At 34.6% G+C, this 22,886-nt stretch overlaps 2 protein-coding genes and 1 long non-coding RNA gene across 3 annotated transcripts in view; 1 reads left to right on the plus strand and 2 right to left on the minus strand.

Moving 5' to 3' along the window:
• Window positions 1–373: 373 nt before the first annotated feature.
• LOC119632109 (putative uncharacterized protein DDB_G0288537) lies at window positions 374–1,643 on the plus strand. The gene is made up of 2 exons (XM_038024860.1): window positions 374–395; window positions 549–1,643. The coding sequence occupies exon 2, from the start codon at window positions 583–585 to the stop codon at window positions 1,483–1,485; it is 903 nt and encodes a 300-aa protein (XP_037880788.1). The 5' UTR covers window positions 374–395; window positions 549–582; the 3' UTR covers window positions 1,486–1,643.
• Window positions 1,644–3,434: 1,791 nt separating this feature from the next.
• The window catches only part of LOC119631527, a 28,885-nt gene continuing 9,433 nt past the window's right edge, over window positions 3,435–22,886 (minus strand). The window contains exons 2-4 of the mRNA XM_038023826.1: window positions 8,606–8,858; window positions 8,413–8,533; window positions 3,435–7,908 (exon numbers count right to left, since the gene is read on the minus strand). Of these exons, the coding sequence (XP_037879754.1) occupies window positions 3,561–7,908; window positions 8,413–8,533; window positions 8,606–8,858 (4,722 nt within the window). The 3' untranslated portion in view covers window positions 3,435–3,560. The remainder of the gene's footprint in view (window positions 7,909–8,412; window positions 8,534–8,605; window positions 8,859–22,886) is intronic.
• On the minus strand, window positions 18,511–20,579 carry LOC119631529. Its single transcript, XR_005246670.1, has 3 exons — window positions 20,313–20,579; window positions 18,935–19,086; window positions 18,511–18,876 (listed from the first exon to the last, which is right to left on the minus strand). It is a non-coding gene; the product is annotated as an uncharacterized LOC119631529 (long non-coding RNA).

A 22,886-nucleotide genomic window follows, 5' to 3' on the forward strand; every position in this document is an offset into this window, starting at 1 on the left:
TTATACCATCTACAAGACCAAATGAGCTCTCCGTCTTTGTAAACGTAAGTACCTAAAATTTGTGTGAGAAGATTTTATACTTAGTATTGATGTATACAACGTGGCGTGGCGATGTATTAACAAATGCTTAAACATTAAAAAAAAAAATATAATATATATATATATATATATATTTATATATTTTTTTTAATTTTGTTTTTGTTTTTGCTTTTGATTTTGTGATTGTTTCTTACGTGAAGGCCATTTCAATATTAGATTTGTTAGAAAATGATGCTGGTATAAATACCGTTGGGATTTAATTATTTCTAACAGTTACAATTGAAAATTCTTGCAATTAACTTAAGATATATAAGAAATTTCTTTAAAATATTTTCAAAGAAATATTACACGAAATGGTAAGTTTTAAATATTAAAAATAATAATTCAGTGCAAGAAAATCGTTAAAATGTATTTTTTTATATCTATATTTTTTTTTTTTTTTTTTTTTTTTTTTTATTAAAAAAATTATCCATAAACTTACAGAACACTTTTATCATATGTGTGGTTAGTTTTAGTTTCAATTTTGCCTTCGCGGCTGATGCAATGTTACCTTATTTTCTGCGACAATACGATCATCATTATCGCGTTCAGCCAGTTAATAGTAAGGGGCAGCAACTGCGTCAAGCATCGTCGGATGGTGTTGAAACCATAATAGAAAAGCATGAATTGTTTGAATTACCCACGCAAATCGAAATCATCAGAGAAGGTCATCCTTTTTTCATTGGGCAAAGCGGGGAAAACGAGCAGACACCAAAATCGAAGAATATGATAACGGACGATAAGAAAGCTAAAAATCAGTTCATAGTGTCTGTGCAATTTGAAGAATCCGATAGCTTACAGACACCGCAAGCATCTAATGGAATTCTTAAGCGTAACCAGTATTTACCAAATGCAGAAGATGTTGCTAAATCTGGCAAAACCACAAACGAAATGCCAACAGTTTTAACCATGAACGGTGACGGTAACAGCAATAGCGATAGCAAAAGTTATAGCACAACTTTGACCACAAGCAGTAAAATGTCATCGCACGAAACAAAGGAAATGATAGACATCTCTACCTCTGCACCGCAAACTAATTCACATCAGGTGGCCACTAGTGAAATATCTGCTAAACAATATTTAATAAAATCTGCAGATAATAACATGAACATGTTCGATAGCGCTCCGCAACATAATCAACAACGCCAACTCCTTCCAGATTATCATACGCGACAAATGTTTCATCAACAACAACAACAACAACAACAACAGCAACAACAGCAGCAACAACAGCAGCAGCAACAGCAGCAACAACAACAGCATACCGTATTAAATGCTATAGAGAGAACGGAGCAACGAAATCAAATGGCAACAGCATCTGAGGAACCAGCTTACGATACTGACATTAAGGAGTATCGCTACAAAGCCGGCGAAAGTAGGTTACGACGTATTCGTTTGCGTATTTAAAGTTCAGTTGACTATTTCACTATTTTCATTGTTGTTGTTATCAAAATCATTGACTTAGTATTGCAATCTTTTATATTAGAAAATATATAAAAATAACATACAATCCCCTGCCATTCAAACATAAATGGTTCGTACATTTTTTTGTTTTTTTTCGTTGTCAGCTACATCATAAGAGGCGATGAAATTTGACATTTACGTGGCCAAATATGTAAACATTGATAACCTATAATGTCTGAAAGGATAATCACGCAGGATTTCTTGATCGTAACGGGAAAATATTAGAGATTAGAAACTCCTTAACAAAATGTTTAAAATGATTCTTTCTTTAATTAATTGTGACGCATGTGTTGTCGAAATTGAAAAATGTAATAAACTAAAATGTTAAACCAACCATCAAAGAGCTTACAGGACCTTGCAATGACTTTTTCAAAATAAGTTGTTACGTGAGGAGTGGCCCTAAAAACAATCGAAATGCGGTGCGTTGTTGTATCAAAATTTAACATTATAAGTAGCTACAGTAAGTGTTTACTCGATAAAGGTACTTATCGAATGGGCCGACACCCACTAGACTGCAGCCGTCGCGTTCCTAAAATTTTTGTCTTTCCTCACTTCGTTTGACCGCCACCGTGTTCCACAATAGTGGATATCCGCTGATTGATTAGTCACATTAAAAGGAAAAGACTTGGCCAAGTTAAAAGTCGAGAAAGCAGACGATTCAAATCGATTCAGAATTGTTTTCTATATGAATAATGGTTGCGTCTATATCTTGCGTTAATGTGCTTTCATATTATAAGAAGTGTAACATTTCAACTTTCATCTAATGTACATTATTACATGCGTTTAATAAAATGAAATCTGTAATCATTCCAAGATGTAATGGTTCGCAAAACCATTTGTCGTCATAAAGGTTGCGGAATTATATTTACGTTGCGGACGTTGTCTTCAACAACGCAACACATGTGAGACATTGTGAGCTGAGACTCGCGCTTCTTCTGGAAAAAGTAATGGATTCCTGTTACATATATGTCGTATGCGATAGATTTTTTTTAAATTATGTTGAATGATTTGGAGAGAAGAACAAATACTCTGAAAATCGTACGAAATATATAACCTTTCGCGTTTAAACATTTCAATAACTGAAAACACACAGGTACGAAAAATTTTTCCCCATTAATATCAAACTTTTTCAATTCCAACTCTGCTCAATTTGCCTGTTAGCTGTTGCTTTCAATGAGAAGGAAAACGTTACTTTTTTAGTCCGTCTGGATTTTCTATTTTCGCTTTCTTCTATGGCGGCATCTTTAGTCAAACTATTAACCTTATGTATGGTTAACATAGCATTGCAATAAGGAATATTTAGAGTGACCGCTGCGCTGTAAAGCACCATTTCCACATGTACAGTACGCAACACGTACGCGGATTGACAATCAAACATAAAATAACAACCGAATTCAAGAGCTGAGGACTCCAATCAGTGAACCGGTGCAGCTGGGCTGCACACAAAGCCACTACAGAACATGCTAAAATTTGCTTGACCCGGCTGTTTGGCTCAGAGACGGGAGCGCTTCGATGCAAAGTACCTTAGAATGACCCCAGACGGTCTAGGATTTCAATATCGTTTAAAAATCTCAATACGGAGGCAAATTGTGTTAATAATATGTGGCGACTCGATATTCGCAAACGCAAGTTTCAACCAGTATCTGTTCTTGTTTTGAGTATATTTAAATGTACCGTCAACAATGTCTTCAGCATGCAGAAGAGATGGTAAAATAGTTGCTTTCTGCTGTTTTTCTCAAAAAATATTTAACTTTTTTTTTTCAAATTTATTTTTTAGACTAATTTTGACATGACAACAAAGATCTCAAAAATAAAATAAAAAAATTACTTATTTAACCTAGGAACACTTACAGTATATATATTATTTTAAGAAGACATATATGTTTAGATACAAATAAAAATTATATTAATTACTTTATAATATTTAGTACAGAGATTGCAATAGTAATAAAATGAAAGTTTCACGATCCCGCTGCTCCGTTTTTTAATACTATCGCAACCAAACATTGGTTAATTGGTTAAATTTCCTCGGTTGGTTCTGCTGTCCCTTCTTTAGTTTTGTCCTCATCTACGGAAGCACCCTCAGCCAACATTTCAACTTTGTGTATGGTGAAGAGCACATTATAATAAGGGACATTAAGAGTAACAACGATGCAGTATAACAACACTTGCAAATGTTTAGTTCGCAGCACATACGAGGCACCCTGACCTTTGGGGAAAATAGGATGATCCCGGGATTGACAGTCGAACATAAAATAACCGCCGTCATGGCCGGGTATGTAACCGATAGCTAGACATTTGTTCAAGCACTGTAGTATGCCAAATTGAAAATATGTGAAAAAGTACATTAGTCCCTCGGCTAAATTCATACGATTGTAATAGGGACGAGTGTACAATTTGCCATAGACTACATGCTCGATATGAACAACAAACCGTAGATTGTCTAACCAGCATTCTAAATTCAAATCCTCTATAGAGAAATTATAATCTTCGCATTTAATTTCACCCAAACTCTGCTGATGGTAGCGATTACCATTGATGACGATTGAGTCCAAAAGCTGAGGACTCCAATCAATGAGTCGGTAAAGGCGAGCTGCACACAAAGCAACCACAGAACACGCCAGAAACTGTTTACCTCTGTTGCTAAGCTCAAACACTGGGGCACTTGGATGCAAAGTACCCCACAGCGACCAAAGACGTGCTTCAATTTCAATATCATATTTTTTGAATTTTGAAATTCCCATGCTACGATAGCGACCGGCAGCATTACGTCGATTGAGACGACTCCATACTGGCAAGCAATGCTCAAGCCAGGCAATGCTTTCATTATGAGCACATCTAGCATTTTCTTCTACATCGTTGGTTTGACATGGTGCCATACTAGTGAGTAATGTCAATACGTGAGTATTTTGTGGCGATTTCTTGTACGATATAATGTCCATTACATGAAAAGTGTATTCGTAATCTTCCTTCCAAGTGGGACTACAACTTCTCTTATCCATATATTGTAGCATGGATTGAATATCGGCAAACAATAACCATGAGGCTGTGTTACGCTCACCATATTTTTTAGTACCTTTTGGCAACTTTGGCATTTTCTGCTTCGACGCGTCAGTGGTTCCTTCCTCCCCCTTTTCTGTATCTTGGCTTGTAGTTTCCATGGATGGATAAGGATCAAATAAATGATAGTATTCATCACGAAATATGGCATATGTACAGTTCGCTGTATGTAACATCAAGTACTTGCGCAGAGTGGTTGCGCGTTCTAATTGTTTCCTCAAATTTATTCCCATTCCCATAGGTTCGAATACCCTAATCATAACGTTAAAGGTATATTCGTCAACGCTGACATTTTTCAAAGCACGCTCATATGTGGTGCTCATATCTTCAAGTGTCTCGGTTAAGATTGTCGCACTATCAATCAGCTGATCTATACGTTGAGAAGTCCATTCATTTAGAGGACGCAAAATAGTATAAAGGATGGCCATGGTGCTGGCAAAGAAGCAAGGCTTAATCTTATCTAACAAACATTCACTGCGATTACTAAGCGCTTTGCTACCTTGTATTTTGTACAAATAATCTTTTTCACGTAAACGGTAACCGTAAACCACCGGTCTAGGACGAACGAATTCATCCTTACTTTTTGGTATCTTAGTGCCAAATTTATGCTTAGGTTTAATATCGCATGGGTCTTCTTCCGCAGCAGTTTCTTCTTGGCCTTCTTCGTCTTGACCACCCTCTTCTCTAGTTTCTTCATCAAGTTGACTTTCATCGGTGGGTGGTGGCACTGGTTTCGCCTTGTCCTTTCTAACAGCCTTACGTTTGGCCTTGCGATCTTCTCGATATTCAGCCTTTGCATCTAAGAATTCCTTGATTCGAGCATTTTCTTTGCTCAGCTCACTGTCTAAGAATTGCATCTTTGCAAGTTTGCCCATTTCAGCCTTTTTATAATAATCTAATTCGGTTTTATAAAGACTTTCTTGCTGATCTGAAGGCCAAGCTCTGTAGCGTCCAAATGGCTCCGGTGTTGAATCGATGACCTTAAGAGTAACCACCACATAATGAGTTATGTCACAGCCTTGTGGATTGCACCCATACTCGATGCGCCTGATGAGAGAATCGAGTTCTACGAAACGCAATAAACAGGCGGGCCCGGCATTATTTTTTCTATACCCGACCGCATTGACAGGAAAGCCAACGAACATGTATAGGAAATTGTACCGTTTCACGATGAGACAGCAAAAACGCTGACATATTACTACCATACGGTTATAATTGATCAAACTCTCTAGTAGAACTTGTCGCAGAGATTTTTGTATATTGGATTTGATGGTCTTATGCACACGTATGTCGTAAGTGCGTTGACCTATCGTCACGCGGGGTAATTTTTTCGATAAGAATGCGCCCAAAGCGTACTGATAAACTTGAAATTCTTCACTAAATGAATCTACAGCTTGCATCGAATAATCTACCAATTCGCTTGTCCAAGTTGATATTTTGTATTTGGCCACCAGCGCTGCCGTAACCAAGGCGGAGAGCAGGCCCTTTAATTTAGTTTGCTCATCGTCGACACGAGGCAAGGTCTGGTTGCCGAAAATAATCCAAGTACCATCTGGAAGGTTCTGGAAATTACTCGGTATTGCCAACTCGTCCTCGAGCGTAAGGATGGGAGTATCTTGATCTCGTTGTGTTGGGAATGCAGCATTATAATTGTCGAAATCTTGATCATGCGTAACCATATATTTGAGAGACTCCAAATATTCTTTGTCTGAGCGAAGCAATACTCGATTGGCGGACTTATATAAACGAGGTCTTGCATAGTCTTCTTCGGGGAGATTTCGCAGGAGTTCACATAGAAAGTCCTCCAAAACACCGTCCACAATATCGATATTTTCAAAACCGGGAAGACGATCATTATCGGGAACAGTTACTATACTGCATACTTTCTGAACTTTCTTATCTTTTCCCTTCTTACCCTTTTTCTGGTCCTTTTTCTTTTTGCCGGCTTTATCACCGCCAGCAGCATTAATATCCTCGCCTCCTGCGTCTCTGTTGATAACGTCGGGCATTAACTTAAGGCCGGTGTAACGCATTTTGCGATATTTACCATCCAATATTGGTTTAATGCAGCCAACTTTGACGGCGTGAATGAAAAATTTGCCACCTCTACGCATTTTCAAGGCATTCTGGCACAATAACCACAGTAACGAGTCAAAATTGGCGTGCATTTGTAAACATGCCGCTCCATCTGTTTTATAGTCGTCAGGATCGATCACCTGACCAGATCGACCTCGCTTAAAAGGATCAAAAAGATAGTAAAGTTCCTTATCACGCCATACAGCTACCACAGAACTGTCAATTTGTATTAAGGCTGCTTCCCATTCGCTGGAGAAAAGTTCTTTTAGTCCGCAAGCTAGTAAGGAATCTACGAATTTTTTACAATAATCGGTTACAGTGCCCGTATAAAAGAAAGGTTTCTTCTTCATGGAAGCTTTATATTGACCCAAAACATATTTATCCGGTACATCCAATATATTAACATGATCCTTTTCCTTCATTTTCATAGAACGACGTAAACTTTTATAGTATGCGGTGCCTATACGGATTATTTGATCGACAGAATTTGTATCCCAGGTGTTCGGTCGTTCAATGTAATTGTATAAGAGAGCCATGACGGCAATGAGCATGGAAGGATTAGGTTCCGGCATTATGTTGGGTTGCGTAAGACCATAATTACAGCTAGGTATTAAAGCGTACGCTTCATTTATCGTAGCCCATTGCTTACGGGTAAGCTTTTTGAACGGTGTCGCTGGGAGCGGATCAGAAATCTTGCCATAATTCTCCAATATAATGCCGTACAAACTGAATTCATCATCCATGTTTGTCTGACTAATATTGACAATCAAATGCACTAAATGCTCTATAAAGTGTGTCGACATTAAGGCACACTTGCCATTTTCGAAATCCCGTTCACAATTTTCTGTGCGCCCGTTCGGATCATAGATGTAATAAAAATTTTTGCAACGTTTCCAAATTAATAGGTACAGTTTTTTTGAACACAATATGCCAGCATTATATTTTGAAAAGTATAATGACAAGGCCTTATAGATGTTGGGTTGACTTTTCAACGGTCCCGTGAAATGTATTTTTAAGCTGATTAAAGCATCGCGTTCAGTTATCTCTGGTATTATATCGAACGGAAGATCCGCCGATTTGTAAAACATTTTTTTACTTTTCTCCACAAGCTTTTCGCCCATATCAATAATAAGGTCCATGGTTTCAGCGTTCCAAAAGTCTGCATTCAAACGAAAAGCTTCCACAAAAGCAACGTACAAGCAAGCCATCTCTTTCGGTCTATAGTAAAATCTAGCGAGCGATATTAAACACAAAAAATATTTTTTAAAAATTGTCTTTAATATATTGTTTTAATAAAATTTTCCTTTCACATCAAGCCGAAAGTACGAACATAATTCCTCCAAAGGCAGACGTCTCACAAACTATTGAAAGGGAACGTTTTATATATGGAAAAGAGGTGGCATACGAGTGTGTAACGAAAATAGTTAATGAAGTTTGGATACGGATAACTTAAAATACAAACGATTCGTTACTGTCGCTGGCCACTGTGCGTTCAGGCTGACTTTAAGAATAGAAAAAGAGAACAATATTGACTAAATAACTAAATAACGCCTTGCATCTACACTTTGCTGAAATTTCGTAACATATCAAAAAATCTTTGAGCCAAACTCTGGAATTGAATCGGAAACCCTTCAAAGTGTGTGTCTTTAGTATCTGAGACGCCACCCACTGAGCTATTACGTTTCTTACGCGTACAGTCAATAAAAAGCTTATAGTAGCAAAGATTTTACTTACTCGGGTTTGAGTGGGGATTCAGCCGATTTTATTGCCTTATTTCCGAATACTATACCAGCTGAAAAGGTTTTATCCAAATCGGTAGGTATTTTGAATACCACCAGTTCAGCGTTACTACAATCTGGGGAGAAGAAGGGAGGACAAAAGATGGCGCACATGAAGTTTTCTCAAATTACTTATGATTCGGTTTTACCAAATTTTGCAATGGCTGCATCTATAAACGTTTTATCGAGCACTTCTTCTTTCTCCTGTATGCCGAGATTCCACGTCCAAAGATCAGCCTGTGGACCGTCTATTAAATCTATACGTTTCAAATTCTGAGCATCGAATTGCTCCTGAAGTACACGTGGATTGTAAGTGCTATATGGTATTTCATCACTAGGTAGCGCATTAGGCGGTTCCGTTTCATTAATATATATACCACTTTTAGGTCGCTTTAATTCAAGCTAACGATTATGAAAAAACAAAGAAAAAGATAATGAATTTTTTTTTTAATTTTTATAACATTAAAAAAGAAAATAAATAATCCATATATATATTGGCATTGGAGAGATTCAAAAGAACAAAAAGACTGTTTAACAAATGCATTCTAACTTCCGTTGCATTCGATTTACTCTATTACTGTCATATTTTAAAAGGAAAATTCGTTATTTTTTTCCTTAAGATTGTGCAAAAAAAATAAATAAATAAATGAAAAAACAGATATTACAACAACGGTAGCATATACAGTTATGCTTAAGCATCATATCCAAATAATGCTCCTAAAATTCGTAATGAACAACAAAAACTACACATTTTTGGCAGTAACTCAGTTTACTGTTCCGCATCATCATATGACACGTTCTCTGTTAAAGGTCACAGACAGCCAAATTCTGAAGTTTCTCATATTTCTCACTAATTTACCTTACTTTTTCTTCTTATAAGAAAAAGAAGTATGTTCCATACAAAGCGTTCGTAAATGCTAATCGCGTTTTTTTTGACGCTATAATCAAGCGAGATCGCTCATTAAATGCATGAATGTGTCTTTGCCTGCCTATCTAAATTGAGAATTTCATGAAGTCTTATAAACTTGATGAAAAATAGAGATCTAAGTCTCTAACATACGTGAATCATAAACGATATTTACAGCGCTTAAGTTCCCTTGTCAAAGGGATATATTATTTTATACATGTTTTTGTTATAAAATACGAAAAATTAGATATGGCTGACATATGAAAGTGCACTTTTCCGAAAAATATACTTATGTAGTACAAAAAATTATCACAAATCACAATTCTCGATCGATTTTCATAGTAAAATATTAAAAATTATAATGAATCTTATTAGCACACGACGAATGCTTATTTTTGCGTTAATATGGGAGGACATTCAAAAAATGACGAATCTCATCCAAATTCATACTAAAATGTCAAACTTCTAAATGGAACGTTGTATGTAAAGTAGTCGTAAAAACGATGCGATCTAATCCACTACGGTTTTTCCTTGCACCCAAAAAAATTGTATGTTGAGCACAAATCGGAAAGATCCGATCGGACCTAGAAAATGATGTTAATGAGAGACTTGACATCTATCTCAAGACCTTGTGGATATGATATAATATAATAATAATATATCTGCATAAATTTAAAATGGCATGGGGCGGACTGTAAAATAAACATTAGGCGGCAAAAGTTGGGACGCAGCATTAATCGCTCTGGATCGATCGAAACTAATGGTAATCAGAATAAAAAATACGTAAAAAGGATGACGTGGGACAACAACTTTCTCGTCCAACCGCTTCAGGATATTCTTGACGGGAAATGCATATGATGTGTCATTGTTGTTGTCACGACATTCTCTGGCGTTCTCGATCTCGTTGAAAGGAATCAAATATTAAAATAGTTGCGATATTTACGAGAATGTTCTAAGAATTCAGGGAAAAAATTGTGGAAATTTCCCTATGAACACCAGATGTGCTAGACAAACAAATCCATCTTAAAATCTACGAATCCTACGATGGAAACATTTCCTGGTAGATAGACAAAAGGATCGTTGTAGAAACGAAGCCATTACAATATTTTACTACCTGTGGCTACTACTCGGCAAAGAGGTGATTGTTTTCGACGAAGCTCTCTAATAAAAAGAAAACACATCTCGAACAAATGAAATGATGGGCAAGAAAAAAAGAGTTCGCAGCGGTAAAAACCTTTAGATTCTTCTAATTTCCGTCCTAAGAAGCTTTCAAGCGTTTGAAAGATGGCATTCGATTCAAGCATTATTTAATGCTCTTATATCTTCGTCTAATGCCAAAACTCATGATTCGTTATCCTGTAAATGTTTACTTTTCAGAGGAAATTTTTATTTGAAAGGGAACCCAATTCATTTGTCATAGTCCAACTTGAGTGGTTACTATTCTTTAGCTATTTTCTTCATAAACTATCGAAGTTATCGAGCTTGTTATCATAAGCAGCTTGCTCTGCAAAAGCTTGTTATTTTGAAAAGAGCACGCGGAACTGGACTTATATTATGCAAACATACCGTAGCGAAGAATTTGCACCTTCGTAGGCAGAAAATATTCGTACTATACATGCTTATGCTTGAATCATCAACAAAGCAGTAGTGGGCCGAGCTACAACTGGTCCAATTGTTGATAGAGTTAACGAAATTTTTGAAAGCCTTGACTGGGGACTGACACAATTTGTCTTATGACATGATTGCGAAACCAAATAGTGAACTACTAAAAATGATTTGTAAACCATTTTAATAGAAGGCTGAGTAGAGAACAAGAAGCTCAATATTCGGGTATCAAGTTATATAACAGTGCAAAACTAAAAGGACGTCCGTCAATGAAATGAAATGAAACAAAACCATTTTTATGCAGTTTAAGTACCGGCCATAATAGGCGATCCACATGCAACAATAACATGCGAAAAAGACCGTGATCCGAAAGAACTGAGGCTTAACAAATGGTGACAGAGACCGGGGATTAGTATCGCATAGGATAAATGCTTTGCGGTTGGTGGGATTGGATGAGACTTTTATGTCACGACCAGCTCCAGCCTGATTAGATAATTGATTTCCACGCCCTACAATTTCACCGCGTCATTAACGTGAAGCGCCCAAAATTTCGTCACCTTCCCCACCTTGGTGATGTCATATCACACACATGTCGGTAACAATTACGAGAATCCGCGCTTTTTCACTAACGGCTATCATTTTTGTCGTTCTCTACGAAACTTTCTTAATGGTGTAAAGCTGATTTTTTTCCAAAGGAGTGATGTGAAAACGTGACTTATTTTCCTACAGAAATCTCCCCCCAGTAAGTCTCTAGTGATGGAACAATAATTTTAACAGAAAAATTGCAAAAATTCTATCAAAATGACATTTGTTTAGCTTAAAAACATTAAAAAAAAAAAAAATAAAAAAAAAATCCATTTACATTTGATGAATATAAACGTTACAAATTTTTTTCTTACTTAACATGAAATAGCCAACGAGCAATAAAAATACTAAGTTGAGTTGACTTCTTTAAAAATAAAAAAAAATAAATAAAAACTAGAAAATAATTGCGTACATTCTCTGTTACACATCCATATTTGTGTACAGATATTGTATGTTATACGTTTGTTCGAAATATATCAGTAATAAGCGAAGATCACTAAGTTGAGCGGGAATGATCTTTACCTCTATCTCGGTTTAATAAACATGTGTGCATGCTCGAGCGAATAACAAACACATTGGGAAGTTATTCTATTCAAAACTATAAAACAAGTGCTTTGAAGTATAGAACGTATATATTGCGTGCTGGGATGCATATGCTTACAAAATGAATACATACTCACTTATATTTACTTACTTATGCTGCATATACACACACACCGCTATGGCGGGCGCATTCGTAAACACACAAAACAGCTGTACAAGTATTATTCATTCTAGCGTTATAATAAAAAAAAAAATAAATAAAAATAAAAAAAAAAAATAAAAAAAGAAAACGAAACGAAACGAAAAAAACTTGATTATCGCCTATTAAAGAGATCAACTGACTAATAAATGACACATACTTGTAGTAAATGGAATATGACATATAAAATACACACACACACATACAGAAGAGAATTATGGTCTTGAATATATAAAAAACAACAGTATATATATATATATATATATATATGTGTGTGCATATTGTCGAAATACAAATATGTATATAACATTTGTAGTTATATATATATATATATATATACATATATATATATATGTATATATTTACATAAATAATATGTGCTTGTGTTGGTGAGAATAATTACTGTTGTGAACAAACTTTTTATTCAGGGTCTGTGTTCGTCATGTGATACCATGTTATTATTGTTGTTATTGTCGCGTCGCCGACGCAGGCAACAAGTGTCATTTTATATTTCATACTGTGTAAACGTATGTATGCGTGAAGTACGAAATGAATTAGTGCTACATAGAATGGAAAACAAAAGACAGGTGTTTTCAATCTAAAATTGAAAACTTTTGAATCACTAAAAAAACAAGTCTTCATTTATTAATTACACACATAACATGAATGTAATTTTGCGCGTTTGTATGCGTGCTAATCTATTTATAGTCGATTTTGAAAATAAAAATCTCATACATTTTTAATGTTCACTATTTAACTCAAAAATATATATAAATAGTTTGCGTGCATACATATATTTGAATACATATGCGCGACGAAATGCTTGTTGAATGTTCGAGTGTGCATTAGAGAATGGTGCGTGCATTACAATTATAAATTGCATTATATGTAAACTTAGCAAGCTTTCGACATTGGAGCCCGCAGCAAAATAATACATCGATCAATAAAAGCTGCAACTAAGATTGAGGCTTTGACACTATCCATCCAAAAACATTATCAGACGACGGCAACGAAGAAGTCGGCGACGTCGTTAGAGAAGACGATACCAACGCATAAGTCCCGCGATCTATTGGCCCATGTTTTAAGTAAACTAATAGCAAAAATCAAGCTTAAACCTCATCCGCCGTAAATACTTCAAAGTATTTGGTTGATGAAAATTTTGAGACTATGTTCGATTTCAAATACTACCATGATTCGATTAAAAACTAGTTTTGATCATTAACAACAACACCTTAGTAGTCACAATTTCCGTAAAACATTTTTACTCTCAGCTTACACCAGCCAAATGTAACGCGTTCATCAAATTCGCCGACTAAGGTCTTACGAACAACAAATGTCCATGGAACTAGGACTTGGCTAGGCTTAGACGCTATAGGTGGTAAATGATCCTTGCTATCGGCACGCACCTTTAACTTCTGTGAAAATTTAACACCTCCAGCTCATCATTAAATTTATCGGTCCATATATCACGGACCATAATGCACTTTTTCTTAAAATGCAAACTTTGATTTCCACTTTAACTCTGATATATGGGGAGCGAAGAGACCATGAGCGATATCCGCGAGATTTGTTCCACATTATTATACATGCGTTCAATACCATAGTCATAACCATATTCTGATCTTATGGCCAGTCACTAGTCGTAAGACCTATGCTTTCTTATCATCATAGTTCTTGCGACTTTTTTCTTATTAAATTTTTTATACCAAAGCAATATAGTCACTATAAAATTTTTCAAGCAAAGTTACGTTAAGTTACCAAGACAAAACAAAAAAAAAAGAGCTTCGTGACTGCCTTGTAACTTGTGACATCTGACGTCGTTTTGATGTTAGTATCATAAGGAAGCAAAACTTTTTCTTTATTCAAACTAAAATAACGATGTGTAGGAAGAATACGAGAATTGAATAACTGCAATTAATATATGAATTTTAATTTGTTCGTTCATAACAATAATGAATATCAAGGCCTCTAGCACAGCTCGCGCGGAAAGCTTAATATCTTCATTATTCATTAATCTCGCGATTAATCTCGAGATTGCTTGAAACGAAATTGCGACATACTTGTGCGTTATCGTGAACGGCAGTAAAATCCAGAATTTTATTTCATATATTAGTGCATTAAAAAAAAACTATCCGGACAACTTTTACGAAAAAGTTTCTTTTTCTTCTTCTTTTGGTTTAAGCCCTTTATTTAAAAAGTCGAGATTGATTGGGGTTCGCGAATAGAAATTCGTTCAATCAAAATTTTTCATCAACAATTAATGCGGCAGCCGAAACGCCGATTTTTTTTACGCACATCGCGATCGATATTGAATTCCTTAGGTTGTGTGTGGGTATTCTACTTGTTTTCGGTGTAAGCGTATCTAAATGTTGAGTCCAAAATTAACAACTTCTTCAATTCGATTCTAAATCTAGTTTAAAATCTTTTATAGGATACTGATCGATATCAAAAAATGGACTTAAGTCTTACTTCTCTATGTAAAACGTAACCGCCGCTCCACCTCTAGCATATGTTATATACTCCAAATAGTCATGCAAATGATAAAATGGGTATAACTGTCATTAGGTCGATTCGTTTTCGCCCTGTCCATATGTCCGTCTGCCTATATAAAGTTTGTTTGCGTTTGAAAATCTCAAAAGGTTGCAAAATTGACCAAGAACACACAAACCTTATTTTAATAACCGGACTTCAATCAAAAGTACTTGAAATAGGCAAAAAAAAGGTAGTAGATAATGAGCTAGCAATTGACACCAGTAAATAACAGAATCATCAAAAGCTTCCGTATAGAAATATACCAGATAGACTCATGGGCACACCTATAATTAGTTTTCTCGGTTAGTAATCGGAATCAACAAATTCGTTTTAATATATCCTTCTATCATATACGTAGTCGTCTACGGTTACCGGTGTAAATGAAAAGATTTAAAGATTACGGACCAAATAATATTCATTCTATCAAAGCATAGATGGGAAAACGAAACAAGTAGACGCTACGCATTCGGGATGAATTGATTTCGAAACGATATTCGAAACAAGGCTTCGCCTTAGTAGCTTCATGCCTTTATTCAAAATTCAATAGAGGAAATGAGAAGATTTTAATTGTACTTAGATGAATTTAAACACAACTCATGCCGTCTGTAAAAAGTAATAGTGCGTCATGCTAAGATTGTGAGAATTGTATCAGTTGTTCAATAATTTTTAATATATAATAAATTATATACCTGCGGATTGCTCCATTTCAAAGTTTTGTATGAATATTTTAGCGAAATACAATTAAAGAATAATATAATAAATTGCTCGTTTTACTGTCCTGTACACCAAAGAGAGCACAGTACGCGCGTGCAGTACATGAAAATTCAGTCATATGAACTTGGCTTTTTAAGATCAACTCCAGGCAGAAAGATGAAGAATGTACGCATGTACGCATTTTTATGCGTACTTTCAATACTTTGTCTCCACTTGCCAGTGCTCTTCCATTCTGACATATATATTTCTGTAATAATCTCGCATTCCATTTCTTGGATGGCGTGCATACTCCTTTTCACTTCCCTTATTTCCATAATTGCAAAGCAAAAAAAAAAAAAAAGAATTAAAAACAAGTACAGTAATATGTGTGGTTACCCTTACACGTTAATACCATGAATGACTTTCAAGGCTTGTGTTTCTTAAATTTCGTAAATGAAAAATATAGAGAACCCTTTCTGTGTCAACTAACTGTGACTGCGTCGCAAAATCACGAAATATCTTCTTAAAATGTTGTCTATGATCCAACCTGTTGCTTCCATGTAACTTTACATTAATTTAAATATTAACAAAAGCCTGACTTGCCCTGCCAGCTAGCTTACCTAACGCGTTACACATCCAAATGTATGTATGTATATATTGTCTACCATTGAAGACATAAACAACAAAGTAGATCTTCGAAAAGGGGTCCATACTTTTAAGAAACAATAGCTGCTGCCGCCTTCCAGATAGCGTATTCCTTACGCTTATTGACAACATTTTTCAACACCTTTATAGGTATGTAATATAAAACAAAATTTCATTTTCTGCTTTGGATATATAAAAATAATGCTTCAGTTAACAATATTTGTGCATTTCGTATGCCCCATACTATACATACCTAGTATGCACTTATTATGTGTATACAATATAATATTGTGCCGTGTATGCCAGTTTATGCGATGTCTACTCTGATAATTTAAGTCTTATTTCATGTGAGCAACAATCCAGTCAATATGTATTGTATGCGCTTATACGTTGGCAAGTTTTTCTTTATTTATTTAAGCAAAAAAAAAAAAAAGAAGGTGTACTTGACTTGGCAGATTGATTTGTTACAGTCCTCCAATTAATGCTCTTGTCTAGGAAAAATCTTTTCATGGATAAAAATACAAAAAAAAAAAAAAAAAAAATAGAAAAAGGGGTGAACCACTTTTTCAAAATTCGCAAGACGGCCCAAAAATTAATAAAAAAATTTTCTAAAACCTCATTCTGTTCTTAATAATCGAACGATGATTACTCTTAAAAGTGAAAAGAGCACACTTTTCTTAGAACCTATACCATTATTCCTATCAGTTATATCCATCAAAACATCTGTTATCAGTGATTTCAAGGCCCCAAACCCATCTGCGCATCATTGTAACAAAGGCATTATTTAACGTTGAAAGAGAAAGATCCTGCTTTTCAAAAAACGCTTAACCCCGGAGCTTGTCCGAAAATACGTCACAAACTGATATCATAAAATTGGTCAAGATTTCTAGAAATCAGTATCCCATTTAGTCCTTGCATTTCTGTGTGCGTTAATCTCGCGGAAACATTTTCACAAAACTTACAAATGTTCGCCTATTGAATTAATTATACCCTAACTAAAATAAACAAGCAGGTTGCAGTGACCCGAATTTGAATAATAAAATAAGCCGGCTGCCCGGATAGTCCGGATAGGAGTGGATAAGATATGCAAGTACCAAGTTGGTGTCCCCAACGCGGTAGCTTTACATTTGATCGTAACAGTAGTGAGTGCTTGGTCGATATAGGCATAATACTTACCGATTGAGCATGCACCCACTACGCTTCGCCCACTCCCAATCCTTATTGATGTAATCAGAGAGTAACATCAATTAAAGAGAACTTTATTGAAAAAGCGCATCAAATTATGCTAAACGGCTTAAAAGTCTGTGCCCAATGAACAGCAAAAATCGGATAGTTTTACAAGGTGTTCCTTCATATTATAATCTAAGCTTATCTGCCGCAATATTGACCTATACGTTCTAGCTGTGCGATGTAGTTCATCCGTTCACTTAACTACAAAAGAAAAAGCTAAAAAATATCCTTGACAGGTAGATAGCAAAAAATTCGGTCTGAGCTGAATATAATTTTATGCGTATTCTTTTTACTTGAATTTTACTCATTTTCATGCACATTATTCACCTTCTGGGATCTTTTGTAAAGGCCAACAACAATACACATCAGCATCAGCACACCGTCACATCGAATGCACGACGCTAATGCAATATAAGCTACACTTTATGTTATGCATGTTCGCTTACTTGTATACTAACATATTAAACATGTATGATTAACGCGTACGTGATCGCGTGTGTTTGTGCGTATCTATGAGCGCTTGCGTAGATGAGCTTATATCTATTAGCTATGTTTGTTAACAAGCGATTGCTTGCTTGAATTTGTATCCGTGTTTGTCAAGTTTTCATTATGTTTATTGTTATTGTTGTTGCTGTTGTTGTTTACCATGGTATTGTATTTCTATAGTAACTGAAATTGGATTTTAGATTATGCTAACTTACATACATACATATATACCTACATCCATGCATGCAGACGTAACTACACACTACACATTCATACATACGTACGTACATATATACGTACGTACATACGCGCAAATATACGCGCACACACCGAATACCTGTATGATAATGTATTAGTATATTCTTACATATTCCTACCTCTAAGTATACATATATATATAATATTGTTGTAATGTTTTTTCGGAAATTTTTTCCTTCTTTATTTAGTATATAAAATTGAATACATAACGTATAAATGTCTACATTTGACACCTGTAAGCACAAGAGAAACGACGTGAGTATTTACAAATAATTATGTATGTATTGTGTATGTGCGCATGAGTATAGGCGTGTGCGTGCGTGTGCGTGTGTGTGTATATGTATGCATGCGTGTATGTGTGTGTGTGTGTGTGTGTGTGTGTATGTTATGCTTTAGAGAGCGTACTGCTTTAAAGATAATAATTCTAGAATTTTTTTTATTTCCTTACAAGAGAAGAAGACAATGAATATGACCACAATTCGGAGTTCTGAAACATGCACGATACAAGCAAGAAGAAGAAGAAGAAGATGTTCAGGTGCACGTGGTGCCAAAATGTCTCAGCCCCTACGCGTTACTCTTTCGTCCTTACTGCAAAGCTCAAAAAATTTTATGTTTGACCCCAAGGACTATGTTTACTTAACCTTTGTTTAACGCACCTGCAACGTCGCATTTTCCGTAACAATATAAGAGATGAATAAATATCTATCCTGACGATATTTCTCAGCCATTTCGCATATCTATCGGTAGAATTATACCTATGTGAAGCTCAACGTTATCTAAATTATGTACATATACCTGCTTATAACTTATAGTCTGCAAAAGCAAAGCGGTAAATATATTTCCCATGGCCTAATTATTTAGTTTAAGTTTTTAAATTTGCTCTCTCCCTTCCTCTCTTTCTTTTTCACCATCTTTCTCTCCTCCTTTTATTCTCCAACTGAATTGCACTGATAAAGCAAAATACAAAAAAGATCCAAGGAATAGATTTTTATAAAGGAGTACAGAGCAGTAAAAGCAAGTATTGTGCAGCTTAAAGGATTGCATGTTTGGTAAATTTTGTTACAACCCATACATTGACTCTCATTAATATTGGATTGCTTCGCTTAACAAAAAGTAAACGCTCGTTAAACCTAACGATTGTCCAAACATAAAATTTTTTTTTACTAATTATTCTACTAGGGAATACATAATACATATATATATATATATATATACATAATACATATATATATATATAATATAAAAAAAAGAAAGAAAAAAAAAACAAAGAAAACATTATTCCAGTAAACAAGAAAATTAAATAACTTCAACAACTCACTTTTCTTCGTATAAGGACGGATAAGATGCGAAGATAAAAAGCACCATACTGTTAAAAATTATTAGTTGGAGTATCCTTTTCTGTTTAATAGCGTCATTTAAACGTTTTGACATGTTTTGCATAAATTTTCTTGTATAGGAAAAAACAGGTACCTCACACTCCATCCCTCTTGTAGTCAGTTTTTCAGACGTTGAACGGAAGGGATTGGATTGTGTGTTTTCGTACATGGCGGTCCAATTCATTCCAGAAGAAAGTGAAGAACTTTGGAGCAATTAAGTGAGATTTACGCTTAAGATCGTTATCTTGGTAGAATTTGAATGTTTAATTATATGATGTTTTTTATCTTCGTATCCTTCCTTATATGAAAAAAAAACCCAATATTAATGACGCTATTTGTTTTGATTTGTTGTAGTTAATTAATTTTAGTTTTTTTTTTTTTTTTTTGGTCGTTTTATTTTTATATTTTAATAGGTATTCCCTAGGTGCATGGTTTAACAAGCGTTCACTTTTTCTCGAGCGAAAAAACGCAATATTAATGAAAGTCACTGTATATATATTTTCAACGGCGATGAAATTGGTGATAACAATTTAAGCATATTCTATGCATACGCGCGTCCATCTGTCCATCTCGTTAAATCGCGAATACGAGAATTTTAAGTACTGCCCCTGCCGCCACATAAAAACATACCCCATTAGAGCATAAAGCTTTTACTTGGATTTTAAAACTGAAAACTTTTAAATAACGCCGTTCGTAGCAATTTTCTCTTAATAGAATCACCAAAGATCGAGTAAATTGAATCGTATATAGATTGTCTATCTGTTATTATTAGAAAAATACCATAAATAAAAAATTACTTTATACACGGCTAGATACGATATTCGACAAGTAGGATGATATCGTGCGATATGTAGAATGGGAACAATGAAAATTTCATATACAGCTTAAACGCGATTGTTGGACAGCTCGTTCCAAATGGAGTGAGTCCATAACTTTGTTCTTCCTGTTCTTCACGAAACTGCTTTTGAATCAACGATTAAATACTGATTTTGTATCGCAAAAATTTGCATGTAAAGTAAGTTTGCTTTGTACTTTAAAAACACGCGTAACAATTAGTTATATTCTCAATTATTAACCGCGATAAGATGGTAATGCTATGAATGTAAATCAATAAAGTATGTGTTCGTATATAAATGCACAAAAGTCCTATTACTTATTTATATTTGTACATATTGTGTATGGGTTTGTATGTAAAAACACAAAACAGCGGTCAAAAAACCAAATGAAAACATTCCTGACTATCTCTCATCATCAGCTCACTACTACTAGTGCTAACAAACAATAAGCACAGCAGATAGTTATATCGATATTATCAAGAACAGACATGCACGTCATTCACAACGAAAATATCATCGTCAGCATTCAAAACAACCGGTAAGTAACAGTACAACAGTAACAAGCTGGTGGTAATGTTTTATATGAATATCTATATATATTTATATATATTTAATAAATATATATATGTATATTTCAAAAGTATATATATATATATATATATATATATGCATTTGTGTATACACAAATATATTATATTTATGAATATATATATATATATATATATGTATCTAGCGCGTTAAAAGAATAGCAACAAAACTTGTATAATATGCAAACAAATGCATGTGTGTTATTTTCGTCTATACAGCCATCGAATCCGTTCCATAATAAAAGAGAGAGTGTCACCAGTGAAACGCACACGAATTTCGTATAAAAAAGAAGAGAAAACAAAAACACAAAAATGATAACTTAGGCGACAACAGAAATGTACAGAAACGGCAAACACGAAGACAAACTAATACTTGTATAAACGCTCATATCGCAGTCATTCAGTTGTTAGTCAGTAGCATTTTATTTTTCGTAGTAAGAAGTGGTTAATATGTTGTTGCTGGTATTTTTAGACGATTGGGGTATAAAAAAAAATAAATAATAAAAAAAAATACCAATTTAATGTACAAGCATACGTACACACGAACGTTGCTCTTACATTCATGACATGATATATAGAGTATAGAGACACGATATACCGTGCCGTGCACGCACACATCTGCATATACATATATCAGCAGCAAGCAATAAGCTTTACACGAGAGATTATATGCATAAAAAGTGTTGTACTGAGTTTAGAGTGACCAGCCGTTTGTTACTTTATTTACTTATATAATCAGATATCGTTTATTTCTCCCTAAACGATTTAGGTTTTGAAATGAAATGATGGATGAATTTAAAACTATATAAGCATTATTATTAATTAATCATAACATTTTTTCCGCTTGTATATATATATTTAAAGAAAAAAGCATCGAACCGAAGAGATAAGATAATTGTCATCTCATTAGATAAGCATGTGAGGCAATTTGCATATTTTTATATAATATGTAAATTAAAGTAGATTATTGGATATAGGATTTTCTGATTATTGAAGGGCATAACGATTGAAATCTTGAAAGCCTTACGAACACTTGACATTTCTAATATAACTTTGGGGCCATGTATTCATAAAACTTTTCCATTGTTTTCGTATACAAACCTCAATATAAAATGTGGTTCCAGGAAAACGTACAAAGGTAGCGCGTTTTGAGGGGAAATTTTCTGGTCACAGAAAAATGTGAGAATCCTCCTCTTTTTGACTCACGTTAAGATATTTCAAATATTTACAATATTAATTACGTTTTTCTAATCGTAAGTAATGACGCTTTTATATCACTCTCGCACACGCTCATAACAAAAAATGACTTAATATTTTTATACTAAAGTCGCAAAAGGCTTCTAAAGAGAAATATTCCCTTATCTAATCGACTAGATTTGGCTCACCTTTTTTTTTTCAAGTCCATAGAAATAATGTGATCCATCGTAATCATATTTCAAAACTATAGCCATTTTTTTGTTTTTAAAAATTAATTCATTAATTCGGAAAAAGACAAATACTTAATTAAAAGTCACATAGTTTGAAGCGTGGCAAGTAAAAATTAACAAAATAGAAATTAACACTCTCTTGTTGAGTTGCAAAACTTCTTTTTTTGAACAGATCAATTAAAAGAACGACATTCGTTTTATTTTATGATCATTTGGTCACCTCAGAATCTGATACGGCTGTGGCAATATACCTTTACGTCTGCAAATGTATGCACGTATTCGTACATATCTTTTTATATGTGTGCTATTTTAAAATAAATACAGCATTTTTATAGGAACAACGACGCATAAAGTTAGTATTTGTTTCGTTTCTTTTCGCGCGTCTCTCTCGCATATACTCTTATGTCTTTTTCTCTGTTTAGATTTTACTTCGACTGCAATGAATTAGCACTGTATAAATGCGCATATGTGTGTATATGTGCTTTTGTAGCATATAAGCATTCAAATGTATATATATATAT

This window comes from Glossina fuscipes, unplaced genomic scaffold (genome assembly GCF_014805625.2).
Source record: "Glossina fuscipes isolate IAEA_lab_2018 unplaced genomic scaffold, Yale_Gfus_2 1, whole genome shotgun sequence".
Lineage (NCBI taxonomy): Eukaryota > Metazoa > Arthropoda > Insecta > Diptera > Glossinidae > Glossina > Glossina fuscipes.

What these genes read in the sequence shown, in the direction of transcription:
- LOC119632109 (XM_038024860.1), top strand. Translation starts at nt 583, where the DNA reads ATGTTACCTTATTTTCTGCGACAATACGATCATCATTATCGCGTTCAG.